The sequence below is a fragment of the Camelina sativa genome, chromosome 17 (assembly GCF_030686135.1).
Source record: "Camelina sativa cultivar CO46 ecotype springtype chromosome 17, ASM3068613v1".
Classification (NCBI taxonomy): domain Eukaryota; kingdom Viridiplantae; phylum Streptophyta; class Magnoliopsida; order Brassicales; family Brassicaceae; genus Camelina; species Camelina sativa.
The window spans coordinates 32,192,715-32,207,808 of NC_141896.1; the positions used below are offsets into that span (position 1 = coordinate 32,192,715).

Here is a 15,094-nt window from a genome sequence, read left to right on the forward strand (position 1 = left end):
CTGATTATTTATAACTATGGTAGAAGTATTTATAAGGAGCTGGTACGTCTTAATTGGTCCATAAACTTCAGTATCAACTAAACAGAGCTGTCTAATTTTTTTCTACTATGCTACAATAATACTAATTACTTGTACGAGTCGGTTAAATCCTTCTACAAGAAACTAAAGTGTGGCCTACGTATCTTGATTTATTCACATTACCACATCCCTTTTTTCTTTCCTTCAACCTCAATTCACGTACTTCTTGACTACTAGACGTGCTGACGTACAGTTACGGGCCAAACTTCTTAAACAACCTATAGCGTCACTCGGCCCAAACAAATTGATTAACTTATTAGAAATCATTGCTTCCTTTTTATTTCCTTCGTTCAGTCATTTGTGGCGGTTTATTTTTTCCCTTTTGTTGACAGATCTCATGTCAGACACTTTTTTATCCTATTCGGACATTTTTGGTACCTACCCTGTCTCCATCCTTGCTATTTAATGCTTATCAGAACAAAGAGAAAGCTATAGGAAGAGAGTTAAAGACGGAGCTTCTCACATACGGCCATGGTTGGAAAGGATAACACTTTGCCGTTGCTTGACCCTCGTGATCCGCCGGAACTCAACGGAACCAAACCGGCGTCTAAAGTATGGGCCAAAGAGTTCGGCGAAGAGTCCAAGCGGCTTTGGGAGCTAGCGGGGCCGGCGATCTTTACAGCCATCAGTCAATACTCCCTTGGCGCACTCACTCAGACTTTCTCAGGTCGTCTCGGCGAACTCGAGCTCGCCGCTGTTTCAGTTGAGAACTCTGTCATCTCCGGTCTTGCCTTTGGTGTCATGGTATGTTACGTAACCCTTCGTACGTGTCTTGTTCTTGGTCATTTATATTATGTTCCAATAAAGGCCACACAATCTAAAATCGATATTTTAGTGGATTAACTTCTTTTATTCTATTCGTTAATATCAAAGTAGATCTTCCCATACATTTTCAATAGTTTCTTAATTTTGTTAATATATATTTTTTTCTGATTGTAAGGGCTTAGTTAGTTTGGTGACAAAAAGATTAGTTTAGGTTAAACTTAATTACAGAAAGAGTAACTTTGGAAAATATGAGTTCCTTAATTTTACTAAAACTGACTTTTACTCATACGAAATTTTGAAAGTACACCCACTTTCATAGAAATTTTATGAATATATACTTTTTTTTTTTAATTCAAATCTATTTGTAAAATATGTTTGGATAGCGAAACAAGAAAACATGATTGTAACTGGAAAGTGGAAACTTGTGCTGAGGCTTGGACCATCCCCTTTTCTTATCCTCTCCACTAGACACACTTCACCCCTTGTTACCACATGTTTGTTTGGTTTGTTTATTCTTCAACTTTGTGTTTTCCAGCCTATCACCAAAAATAATATTACAAAAATACCAAAATCGGTGAATTAATAAATTCAATATTTTCATTAGCTTTTCAAGTTTAGTTTACAAAAGATAGCAATGAGACTTAACGTGTTTAAGGAAAGTATTAAAAAGTAAAAACTTACAGATAGTTAAAAAAGAATTCATATTGAAAGTTCAACTGTTTTTAGTTCCCAAACTTTTTAGTATATCTAAAATAGAAAGGGCATGTTTTGGAGACTTGGTCTGTATCCAATTAACATAACTACAAATTCTGTTTAGTTATAAAACATTTTGAAAGAGTAGAAGATGAAAGATAAAAATTAAAATATGAGCGATAAGTTGCTTGTCATGAACCAGTTGCAAACTTGCAATGTCACAGTATTTTATCATTCCGGCCGCCCTAATCACTTTAAGTTTTTCTATGGTAAAATCTAAGAGATCAACCAATACTAGCAAATTTAATATTGTGGTGATGGAAACTGGTTGCAGTTAGGGATGGGGAGTGCGTTGGAGACATTGTGTGGACAAGCATATGGCGCGGGACAGATTAGGATGATGGGAATATATATGCAACGTTCGTGGGTCATTCTCTTTACCACTGCTTTGTTTTTGCTTCCCGTCTACATTTGGGCTCCTCCTATTCTTTCCTTCTTCGGCGAAGCTCCTAAGATCTCCAAAGCCGCGGGTATATCATTCTTTTTGTTACTTTATGTCAATTGGTTTTGAGATGGAAGTCCATGACACGTCCACAACTTCTGCATGCTAAGTTTCTTCTAACCTTTTTCAAGTTTAAATTTACAGGGAAATTCGCGCTGTGGATGATTCCACAACTATTTGCGTATGCAGCCAACTTCCCGATACAGAAATTCTTGCAGTCACAGAGGAAAGTTCTTGTGATGGCTTGGATCTCTGGAGTGGTTTTGGTTATACACGCAGTTTTTAGCTGGCTCTTCATTCTTTACTTTAAGTGGGGACTTGTAGGTGCAGCCATCACTCTCAATACCTCGTGGTGGTTGATTGTTATTGGTCAGCTTTTGTATATCTTAATCACTAAATCAGACGGTGCATGGACTGGATTTTCTCGGCTGGCATTCCAGGACCTCTACGGATTTGTCAAACTTTCTTTAGCCTCTGCTCTTATGCTTTGGTACGTACCATTTCATTTTTGGCTAATAATAGATAGTTTTTTTATTTATTTATGTAAGCTACGATTTCGATTAGAATGTGACAGGTTAGTTCTTTGTATTTTGCAGTTTGGAGTTTTGGTACTTGATGGTTCTGGTCGTTGTTACCGGTCTTCTTCCTAATCCGTTGATACCAGTCGATGCTATCTCCATTTGGTAATCGATTTTGTGATGATCTTTGTTAGTTTCTCATTGAAAATAGGTTTGTTTAGTAACCTTCTGTACGTTTTGGGTATCACAGCATGAACATAGAAGGGTGGACTGCCATGATTTCAATCGGGTTTAACGCTGCGATAAGGTAAGTTTTCTACCTTAATTTTTGTTTCATTTAATTTCTCTGGAACTACATTAGGAAAGCTAGTTAAACTCTCATGAACTGGTGCACTTTGTTTCTTGGTGTGATCAGTGTGAGGGTATCAAATGAGCTGGGTGCGGGGAATGCAGCTTTAGCTAAATTCTCGGTGATAGTTGTCTCCATAACTTCAACTCTTATCGGGGTTGTGTGCATGATTGTTGTCTTAGCCACAAAAAACAGCTTCCCTTATCTTTTCACTTCTAGCGAAGCAGTGGCAGCAGAAACCACAAGAATAGCCGTCTTGTTGGGCTTCACTGTCCTCTTGAACAGCCTCCAGCCCGTCTTGTCAGGTACCTCATGCTGAATTATAGTAATCAAAAACCATATTAGGATCAGAAAACATTGAGTTTCTGATCACTTTTGGTACATCATTTTATTCTAGGGGTTGCGGTTGGAGCTGGGTGGCAGGCTCTGGTTGCATACGTGAACATTGCGTGTTATTACATCATTGGACTTCCCGCTGGTCTTATTCTTGGATTCACACTAGACTTTGGCGTTCAGGTTAGCTTTTTACCGACGTGATTAACCTTTTTTTTATTCACTCTTACACAAGGGATTATGACTATTTGTATATGCATTGTTCTTTTTTAATTTGGTGTTAATACATTTGTAAAATTATGTAGGGAATATGGGGAGGTATGGTAGCTGGAATATGCTTGCAAACACTGATATTGATTGGAATCATCTACTACACTAATTGGAACAAAGAGGTCTCTTACTAAATCTCTTTATTTCTGTTATGTAGTTCCTCTTTTGTGTTTGGTTTGATCATTTCATTAATTAGCTCTATAAATTCTGTAGGCTGAGCAAGCGGAGAGTCGGGTTCAGAGATGGGGAGGAACAGCTCGGGAGTGATCAACTCTTGGGATCATCAGTTCTTGATTTCTCTTTTTTTTTTTTGTCAATGTTACAAGAACAAAATGTATCTCTCTATTTGTTTTTGTTTTATCGATATGCCTAAACTGAAGTTAACGAGTCTCTCTGTGAATGTTAGAGGGGTTTGTTATTTTTAGTCCTATTCTTAGATCTAGGATGGTTTACTGAGTTAAACTTTTGATTAACTGAACTATGAGATTTGATTTTCATAGGCTTGTTGATCGTCAGAGTTGATCCAAAATGATGACGTGCGAATTGAAAACCCACTATGAGTGAGAATCCGTTATGGAGTGACATTTACCCATTCTTCACGATCACGAATTCATGGAGCCGTATGAAAGTCGGATCATTAGGGGTTTTGCCCATGATATTGGAAGAAGGTATCATGGAGAATTTGAAATATCTTTGTTTTCAGATATAATTGATCATCTGGATTCTCACTCATAAATCAATACGTTGATATTGAAGCTTAGACATTCTTAGGTTAGGTTCAATTTTTTTTTTTCTTTCTAGATCTTGACATCACAACATCATCGCAGGACATGATATTTAAAGACAAAGCTTTTTGAAGCCTTAAGTGGGTTTAAATCTAAGTATTGAACTCCAAGATTTCACCTTAAAGGTCATGAACAACCAAAAAAAAATCATGAAATGAAGTACTTGACAAGGTTTAACCACAGCAAGAACTTGACGTCAATATCATAAGCATTAGAAAATCCCCCGGCCCATAACTATAAGGCCATAGGTGGTAAAGAAGGTTCAAACGCAAAACTATTTTGTGAGAATCAAAGTGTCAAGGAAGTAAAACGTTAAATCTGTTTCTTTCACCTGACCGTAAATCGATTTCCATTATAAAAAAAATCACATGAAAGAGACATTTTGGGATTTTATTTATTTTTAATCAACTTTTAATCTTATATAATAAAGTAGAGAGCCACCCAAAAACTTTCAATCTTAACTATACACCAATTTTCATTAGATTTAATTATATCAATATATTCAAATTTATTTTAAAATCTTTCTAATTTTAATTATCTTAACTATACAGTTAAAATAACAGTTCTCTACATTTATTGGGTCCTTTAAAACGCAACTATATGCATTCAAAACACAATTAAGTTAAATTATTTTGGTAATGTTTTCTACACCATGTTAATGGTTGACCAATCAATTAATACACTTAAATGTGAATTACCTATATAAGTAACATATATGTAATTTGTTATGAACAATTTGTTTTAGATTTTATTCTTTATATATATATATATATATCTATCTATTATATATAGTTGTATAAGGATATGTAATTTGGTTATTACAAGATATATATTAATCTTTCTAATTTTAATATCTTAACTGTACAATTAACTCATTTAACCCACTAACTATACTATCAAAACCTTTAAGAATTTTTTACATTAAAACAAAACTAAATGCATTAAAAACACAATTAAGTCAACTTAATTTTGTAACTTACACTCAATTGTGTATGACCTACACATTTTTATCAACAATTTCCCTATAAATAGTAAACACCTCACTAAACACCATCATATATCAAATCCCTCATAAAAATTAAAATTCTATGACATCATTTTTCAATATAACTAATGGTGTTTCAAATGTTTTATGTATGTCACTTTTGAATATTTGAAAGCAAATGTTGGTTTTAGTTTGTATAAATTTCATGTTAGTATACTTATAACAAGTTCAAGTGATTCAAATATGGTATAGGGGTAATTTTTTTATATTTATTTTAATTTTATCATATTTTATAAGAAACTAATACATTTTCTGTTTCTTATTTTCAGGGGCTGTTGGATGAATGATTTGTAAATCCATTTAGAATTGTAAAATATATGTCTCAATAAACTGTAGTTATGAGATCTTACAAAACTTCACATGTTAAGTTTAAGATACAAAATTTTTTGTTAACTTTTTACCATTTAAATATTATATAATAAAGTAATGTTTTTTAAAACAAGCATTGTAGAGTTGACATGTAACATCCCTCCTTTTGATATTATCTCTTAATTCTAGATACATTATTTTATTTTTCTTTAGTTGAATTTAATCATATTATTACTAAAGAAAATAAATATAAAACTTTACATAATAGTACAAAATGATCAAGATGTATTGACTTATTAAATCATACATAATGGGTTGAAAAACTATATCATAAGAAATGTTTATACTAATTGTTAAAGCTCGCATTAAACCGTATTTAACTCCACATACAACTCTTATATTAATGAAGAAAACATACAAAAAAGAAGTAGAAAAGGAAAGATAAAATAACTAAATCATTATCATAAAATATCTTACATATTTTTAAAAAAATTATTATAAGAAACAAAAAACAAATTTTTATATAATAGAAAATAGTCTCTCCTACTAACAAATCAAAAAGAGATATATCTTCATATTATAGATAGAACGATGTATACATCTAATAGTTAGTTTTTATAGTTGTATCTATAGTTTATTATAAAGCTATAGTCTGTAGATAAAATATAAATTAGCTAGTAAAAATAACAAATTTTTGTAATACAACAATGAAGTTCAAAAATTGAAAACACAATAAAACAAATAACTTTATAGGTGCAAATTGTTGCACAGTTGAAGAGATTGAAGATGTTGAAAAATATAATTTAACCAATTGTTAATATTTGAATTGAAGAGGTTAAAAAAACTATTCAATCCATTCAACTTAAAAAGTTGAAAAAATAAACTAATGGTGCAAATGGATGACTTAAACTAATAGGTTGAAAAAGTTGAATAAGCATTCATCCATTTTATTTTTCATTTGAGATGAATAAGTTGGAATACTTATTCATCACATTCAACCAAAAAAAGTTAGAGAAATGAACAAATTGTAAAGTAAATTTTTTCAATTCTTTCATCTCCTATTTAGTGGATGAATGAGTTGAATATTATTCAATCATTTTAATTTCATTCAGACGACGAGCATCTTCCACAGTCTACCTCTCCTTAGAGAGTACAAATTTCAATGTCACCAGAACCATACAAAGATTATAATCTGTCTAAAAGACGTCTTGTAAAGGTAAATAGTCTTTTTGTATATTACATTAATATATATATATATATATACATATTTTTAGCTTTGAATTTGATACTACCTTTCCCGTAGTCATCAAAATATTTGTTTTTTTTTTTTTTTAATATTGTAGGGAGCTTGGGATGTTGAGAACAATCCATTCCTGCCAACAAGACATTGTCATAAACACTCGATTTCTTAAAGTGTAACCTGAGACGTTGTGGTTTGAAATTGACTTCGATAGACGCATTTGCTGTTAGCTTCCCCCAAATTTTGACCAATTGACTTTGACATGAATCTCACATTAAATACAATTCCACGGACTCTTGGTAAAGATATATTATTTATTCGAAAATCTCCAATATTTGCACTATTTTGTGTGCTTGAATAGATTATTTGTCTCGTTAATTATATTAACTGATGTGTGGAGAAATATTTTGTTAATTAATTGTCTAGTTAAAAATAAACTAAACCACAACACAAATTTAAAAACATACTTTATAACTTTAGATCATACAATCTAAAATCCAACATAAATAGTAATTCTAAAGTCAACATGACAGCCACTTTTGTAACGTTTATGAGGTCGATTTGAATTTTTTTTGATGTTTTGTTATTGAGTAGTGTAATATAATTTGAAAAAAAAATTCTAAACTCAATAAATTTAAAAATATTCTATTTTGGAATGAAAAAATATTTCAAGAATACTACACAATTTAACTTTCCAATACTAGGATTTAACCCGTGATACACCACGAGAGAATTATGTAATTTTATTTATAATGATATTTGATTTTAACGGTATTTAATTTAGTAATAAAATTCTATATTTTAAATTTTTAGTATTTTTTTATATTTAAGCGGTGATACAATTATTCTTAAAGTATTATAATTTTATCAGGATAAAACATTAAAATTATAAAATATAACTGTTTGTATAATGTATAATTAATTAGAATAATATTTATATTTATTTAGAATAATAATTTTATTGTTTTGTTTAATATATAATTATTTAATTTAACTGATTGTTTATTTTTCAGTGTATACAGTTTAATGATTGATTTTTTAATTTTATTTTGGGACACATATATAGAAAACAAATTTGCTATTAATAAATAATTTAGGTAGAATTAATTAGTTTCTATAAAAAAATCGATTTAATCAATTTACCATATTTTACTTATTGCTTTTAGTGCAATTTTGTAAGGACTAAAATTTTAAATAAGAAAAATTAAAAGAGTAGAACCCAAAATGTATTTAAAAATGTATATATAGATATAAAATTTAAAATACAAATTTAATGAAAATCATAATTTAAATCCGCAAAATATTTTATCTGAAAATTTATTTTTATGTTTTTGCCATACACATTTTGTTGCCATTACAATAAATGGCTTGCCACGTAAATTCGGAACATAATTACTGAAATGTGAACAAAAGAGATTATTCAACTTTCTTAATCCGTCGCAAAAGCCTAATTTCCTCTTTCTCTTTTTACCCGGTCATCATCATCACCTCCTTGCTGGATCCGCTGAGCGAGATACAAGCGCAACAACAACAACAATGGCGAAATCAAGCGCCGACGATGAAGAGCTACGGCGAGCTTGCGAGGCTGGGATCGAAGGAACCAAACAATCGATCGTTATGTCGATACGCGTCGCCAAGAGTCGCGGTGTTTGGGGCAAGTCTGGGAAATTGGGTCGACAAATGGCTAAACCCAGAGTTCTCGCTCTTTCTGGTGATTCCTTCTTCTTCTCTCCTTTGATCCTGGTCTCAGTTATTCGATTTTCGCGTTTTTTTCCCCTAAATTAAGCTTTAAGTTTTGGTGTCTGTTGCATTAGATCGGAGTTTTGTTTCCTGTACAATCTCAAAGTTGATTTCCACTGATATTAAGATAAGCATAGGAATGTAATTGATTTGGGGCTTGTGCCATGGAAAGGAATCTGTAGAATACAAAATCCTTAACATATTCCACTGTTCTAGGCCATTTCAGAGAAGTTTTATTTTCCTCTCAGCACCAAGGATTTTAGTAGTGTGTACTCTATTAGGTGAAACAACCCAGTACTTGTGTGTTCTGATTCAAGTGGATGATATGATGCCTTGGATCCATTCTTTTCAAGTTTTCTTGTCAGATATTATCAGGTTCTTAAGAGTTGTAATCAACTGAGTATGCGTTTTTATTCTGCTTATTACAGTCAAATCGAAGGGTCAACGGAAGAAAGCATTTCTTCGAGTCATGAAGTATTCAAGTGGAGGAGTCCTTGAGGTAGTTTTCATTTTTTTTTTTATCTAGATGAGGCACACTTTCACAAGAAACTCACAGGGTTTAACATTTTGATTGATAACAATCAAATTATGCATACCAATATAGCAGATTTTTCGAAGTTCAGAATGACATGATGATGTTTTATATTTCTTTGTTCATTCAGCCTGCTAAAATGTATAAACTCAAGCATCTGTCAAAGGTGGAAGTCATTACTAATGACCCAAGTGGATGCACTTTTACCCTGGTAAGATTACTCAATGAATATATGTAAGATTTCAAGACGAAATATTTGTTGTATGTAGTATAATAAATGGAACACAAAAGCAGAATGCATAACTGTAAAATACTGTTTAATTTTCCATTTCACCCCTGCTTTTGCTGATGTATAGTCTTTTAGGGATTTGACAATCTCAGGAGTCAAAGTGTTGCTCCTCCTCAGTGGACCATGCGCAACACTGATGACAGGTACCGCAGTTAGGAATATACATTAACTCTTACAATATGTGATGTATAGATGTTAAGCAATTATATATTTTTTATTGTAGTTTTGCTCGTTAAATACATACCTTTCTCTACCATGATTGTAGGAACCGGCTTTTAGTTTGCATATTGAACATATGCAAAGACGTATTAGGCCGCCTTCCCAAAGTTGTTGGTATAGATATTGTCGAGATGGCCCTTTGGGCTAAGGTGCGGATTTTAACTTTTTCTGTCTTCTGTTTTTTTGCCTAAGTCTCTTAATTTCAAAACAAGCTTCGGTATGTACTTGTTAAACTCATTTTCCTTTTCAGATACGTTTGTGCTTTTCATATAATAATTTTATCTGCTTTATCTTTCTGTTTGATATTATTGGTCTAGGATAACACTCCAGTAGTCACTACTCAAAGAAGTACAGAAGATGGTGAGCCTGTTACTGAAACTGTAACAGAAAGCGACTTAAAAGTTACTGTTGAGAAAGAACTAGTCTCTCAGGCCGAGGAAGAGGATATGGAGGCTCTCTTGGGAACGTATGTCTTTTTCTATTCCTGTCATCATTTGGTTTAATCCTTTCTGTTCACGCATTTCCTCCTTTTTTCTTATGTATAAATTAGTATGTGTTTTACAAAGGATAACTGCTTTATTATCTACTTTTTGTTATTGTTAAATGGAATGAAGAGATAAGAGTAAATAACCCAGGACTCCTTCCCATTAAGTTAAAGCTTGTGGCACTAGGTTTCTGATTAAGCAGAATTGTTTGTATGTCCAGCATTCATAGTACTTGTAGAATCACTTACATCTTTTTCCTCTTGATTGTATTAAACATATACTATTGGCATTGTTCTCTGAAAACTAGGTTGCTGGGGATAAGTAAATAATGGAAGCAGTTTTCTGTTCCACTTAGTTTTGTCAGGTTGTTCACTCGTGTCAGGTTGTTCACTCGACTGATATAATTGACTTATACAGTTATGTAATGGGGATTGGTGAAGCTGAGGCATTTTCTGAAAGGCTAAAGCGAGAGCTCCAAGCTCTTGAAGCGGCAAATGTACATGCAATTCTGGAAAGCGAACCATTAGTAGATGAGGTAATTATTTTATGCTAATTATTATTCAAGACTATCTTGGTATTTGAACAGTTGATGGGCAGATCAGCGTTTAATTTTTCTTGTTTATATCCTCATCTTCATGTTTTTCAGGTTTTGAATGGACTAGAGGCAGCTACAAATATTGTTGATGACATGGATGAATGGTTAGGAATATTCAACATTAAACTTAGACACATGAGGGAAGACATTGAATCGGTAGGACTCACTTCCTATAAATATTCCTGTGATTTGTTTTATTATTTGTGGCTGGTTATGGCTTCTGGAATCTGCGAGAGTAAGAGAGAAAGAGAAATTGATTTCAAGTACTTGTTTTGTTGGACTGATCATTAGCTTCATATGTTAACACATATTCTCGCTTTCTTGTGTGGTATTCAGATAGAAACTCGAAACAACAAGCTAGAGATGCAGTCTGTAAACAATAAAGCTCTCATTGAGGAACTTGATAAAGTTATTGAGAGACTGCGTGTGCCTTCTGAGGTTTGTTTCGCTTTATTTTTGTGCTTGCTTCTCATCTGTCTACTTGCTTCACTTAAAATTTGTTGTTGATTGCAGTATGCAGCATCCCTAACAGGAGGCTCATTTGATGAAGCAGACATGCTCCAAAATATCGAGGCTTGCGAGTGGTTAGCCAAAGCTTTAAGGGGCCTTGAAGTGCCCAACTTAGATCCGATCTATGCTAATATGCGAGCTGTATGCCTATGCACTTAAATCTTGATTGTTCGCTCATTAGTATTCTATTTTTTCAGTTAAAAGAGTTTGGTTTATTACATGTCGTGGTTAGAAAAGAACATTAATAGTATGAATCATTCATAGAAACTAGGTTTTGTACACTGAATTTGGACTACTCGTGCTGTATTTTCTTCAGGTAAGAGAGAAAAGAGCAGAACTAGAAAAATTAAAAGCTACCTTTGTAAGGAGAGCTTCTGAGTTCTTGAGAAACTACTTTGCTAGTTTGGTAGATTTCATGATCAGCGACAAAAGCTACTTTTCTCAGGTACTACTTGTGTAAAATTCCATCTTTCCAATATGAATTTTATAGATTATAATTCTGAATATATATCGCCGCATCTTGTAAACAGAGAGGGCAGCTGAAGAGGCCTGACCATGCAGATTTACGGTATAAATGCAGAACATATGCTCGTCTTTTGCAACATTTAAAGGTAAAACCGAGAAATGACTAGGTGATATTCTGAAAGCTCAATACAGTACATTGACAACTTGTCTCTTCTCTCTTTTCAGGGTCTTGATAAGAATTGTTTGGGGCCATTGAGAAAAGCATACTGTAGCTCCCTGAACTTGCTCCTTCGCCGGGAGGTGAGGAGCAAATATTCCTTTCTTTTTTATATTGACAACTGATTTACTGGAACTCTTAATTGACTCAGGCTGCTAAAACGTACTGAATGTTAAAATGCGTGGGATATTCAGCAAACATTTGTTTTTCTTCCTCCAGAGCGTTAAATATTCAGTTGCTAAATATTTGTTTCTTCAAAATATACAGGCTCGTGAATTCGCGAATGAGCTTCGTGCAAGCACAAAAGTATCACGAAATCCTACTGTTTGGCTAGAAGGATCTACGGGTTCTAGTCAGAATGCAAACACTGACACCTCTGCTGTGTCAGATGCTTATGCCAAAATGCTAACAATATTCATCCCGCTTCTTGTGGATGAGGTAATTGTTAACCCAATGATTTTCTGTTTTTCCTTTAGATGCAACTGATGTATGTACGAAATCCTCATGTTTCTTTTTCTGCTTCATACTACAGAGTTCCTTCTTTGCACACTTCATGTGCTTTGAGGTACCAGCTCTTGCTCCTCCTGGAGGTGCTGGCAATGATAATAAAAACCAGTCCAACAATGACGATGGTAATGATGATGATGATTTGGGGATCATGGACATTGATGAGACTGACAAGAAAACTGGTAATCTCAAACTGCAGTTGCATCTTAATATCGTAAGGTCTAATTGTTCTGAAAGCAAAACAATTTTCCAATTTTGCAGGTAAAACCTCCCCAGACCTGACGGCATTGAATGAATCTCTTCAAGATTTACTTGATGGTATACAGGTAAGATGTCCCTCAAAATAAGGTCTCTATGTTGAAATTTAGAATTAGCGTTCAATTATCTTACTAAATAAGAGATTTTTGTTTTTGTCACTGCAGGAGGATTTCTATGCTGTTGTTGACTGGGCATATAAAATTGATCCCCTACGGTGTATATCAATGCATGGTATAACTGAACGTTATCTGTCTGGTCAGAAAGCTGATGCTGCAGGATTTGTTCGCCTTTTGCTTGGAGATCTGGAGTCGAGGGTTTCTATGCAATTCAGCCGTGTAGTCCGTCTACTCAGATTTTGTTTAGATTATATTCCTGGCATACCATTCCTACTAATCAATTCAAGTTGACTTTAACTGCAGTTTGTGGATGAAGCTTGTCACCAAATTGAAAGAAATGAACGTAATGTAAGACAGATGGGTGTCTTGCCATATATTCCAAGGTAATCAGGAAGTTCATATTACTAAAACAGTATAGTGCCATGTGAATACTTATTTCTTTCCCCACCAGATAGTATCTCCGTCCACCTTGTAAACAATTTCAATCAAATTGTGGTTCTGAACTATTTCTCCCAGTTAGATTGTTGGACAGATGGTCAAAGTGATCAAAGAAACCGTTCTATTATTGCTGGAGGCTATCCTAACATTATTATCTCATTTTCATAGATTTGCAGCACTTGCTACTCGTATGGAACAGTACATACAAGGGCAATCTAGAGATTTGGTTGATCAGGCATACACAAAATTTGTGAGTACTGCTATTTCTATGAGTTTGTAGCATTTGACCAGTGAAATTACACAAATCATGCAAGCAAAGAATAATGTGTGTCACGTCAGGCAGTAACAGAAAACCAATCTCTGCATCTGATCTTAGTTCACTTAGAATGTACAAATCCATCATTAGTTCATTCTCGACTTGAATAACAACAATATACAGTATAAATAAAGCATGTCTCAGATTATCTCTGCATTTAGTGTTATCAATTTCTTTTCTTTCTTTCCCGCTTTAGCTAACAGTCTGACTCGTCATATAGGTAAGCATAATGTTTGTGACCCTCGAGAAGATCGCCCAGCAAGATCCTAAATACGCAGATATTCTCCTTTTAGAAAACTATGCTGCTTTTCAAAATAGGTAGGTCCTTTTCTAACCCTCTCTCTCTCTCTCTTTCTGTTTGTCTTCTCTTCCCCGACAACTCATATTCCCTAACCTTGTAATTTTTGTGTGTGCAGCCTGTATGACCTGGCTAATGTTGTACCGACATTAGCCAAGTTCTATCACCAAGCAAGTGAAGCATATGAACAAGCTTGTACGCGCCACATTAGCATGATAATTTACTACGTAAGTGGTGCTTCCCATTTGCAGCTAATATCATAACTCTCTCCTTTTTTCCATTCTTTTGGAGTTAATTGTTAAGGGTACACCCGTTTGTGTTTGGTTCATGTGTTCTTTCGTCCCTGCAGCAATTCGAAAGACTTTTCCAGTTTGCTAAAAAGATTGAGGATTTCATGTATACTATCACCCCTGAAGAGGTTAGTTGTTAGTTAACTAGTTCACCATAATTTCACTTTCTCATTGGCATTTTACTTTCGGTTTCTAGAGTAAAGAAAAACTTGACACATTTTCTCTGTATTTCAGATACCATTCCAGCTTGGTTTGTCGAAAATGGAACTCCGGAAGATGTTAAAATCCAGCTTGTCAGGGGTAAGCAAATGTTCCTTCAGAGTGTATTAATTGTTCGCTGACCTTTTAACATATACCTTTCCACTTCTTCTTGTTTTTGTTTAGGTGGACAAATCGATTGCAGCAATGTATAAGAAGTTGCAGAAGAATTTAGCATCGGAGGAGTTGCTACCATCATTGTGGGATAAATGCAAGGTACCATATTAAACCGAAAAGTTGAAGAAAGTAATAACTAACAGTGCATTATTAGCTCAATGTTTGAATCAATGTGTTGTTGTATCAACTTAAACAGAAGGAGTTTCTGGACAAGTATGAGAGCTTCGTGCAGCTCGTAGCCAAAGTTTACCCGAGTGAAAACGTTCCTGGAGTAACTGAAATGAGAGGACTTCTTGCTTCCATGTAAAAAAAAAACAAAGTGACAGAACCAAAACTGAAGGCAGTTGTTATATATATCACCCTTTGTTACGACGTTCTCGGTCATATCACGGATACATACAAGTCAATGAAGTCATGTTATAACTACTGTATGGCACTACTATTAATTCTTTCTTTTTCTTTCCAATTTTCCACTTTTGTATGATCCGTTAAAAGCCTGCACGGAAAGTAAAAAGATTGTGTTCTAACTAGGTGTGCATAACTACAAAGTGTTTGGA

At 33.8% G+C, this 15,094-nt stretch overlaps 2 protein-coding genes across 3 annotated transcripts; both read left to right on the forward strand.

The window, feature by feature from the left end:
• Window positions 1-224: 224 nt before the first annotated feature.
• Window positions 225-4,005, forward strand: LOC104758048 (protein DETOXIFICATION 33). The gene is made up of 9 exons (XM_010480855.3): window positions 225-822; window positions 1,871-2,066; window positions 2,183-2,528; window positions 2,635-2,721; window positions 2,807-2,863; window positions 2,972-3,210; window positions 3,303-3,421; window positions 3,544-3,630; window positions 3,722-4,005. The coding sequence occupies exons 1-9, from the start codon at window positions 550-552 to the stop codon at window positions 3,773-3,775; spliced, it is 1,458 nt and encodes a 485-aa protein (XP_010479157.1). The 5' UTR covers window positions 225-549; the 3' UTR covers window positions 3,776-4,005.
• Window positions 4,006-8,223: 4,218 nt separating this feature from the next.
• On the forward strand, window positions 8,224-15,003 carry LOC104758049 (exocyst complex component SEC3A). 2 transcript variants are annotated; one of them, XM_010480856.3, is made up of 25 exons: window positions 8,224-8,598; window positions 9,056-9,126; window positions 9,290-9,370; window positions 9,524-9,591; window positions 9,714-9,816; window positions 9,985-10,133; window positions 10,570-10,687; window positions 10,799-10,903; window positions 11,084-11,185; window positions 11,261-11,398; window positions 11,574-11,702; window positions 11,788-11,868; window positions 11,948-12,022; window positions 12,207-12,377; window positions 12,472-12,628; window positions 12,708-12,772; window positions 12,869-13,042; window positions 13,124-13,203; window positions 13,427-13,508; window positions 13,795-13,892; window positions 13,991-14,099; window positions 14,222-14,290; window positions 14,397-14,462; window positions 14,547-14,636; window positions 14,734-15,003. In XM_010480856.3, the coding sequence occupies exons 1-25, from the start codon at window positions 8,424-8,426 to the stop codon at window positions 14,842-14,844; spliced, it is 2,667 nt and encodes an 888-aa protein (XP_010479158.1). In that variant the 5' UTR covers window positions 8,224-8,423; the 3' UTR covers window positions 14,845-15,003. The 2 variants fall into 2 exon arrangements, with proteins under 2 accessions (XP_010479158.1, XP_010479159.1); XM_010480857.3 differs by having other exon boundaries at window positions 12,869-13,039.
• The last annotated feature ends 91 nt before the right edge of the window (window positions 15,004-15,094 follow it).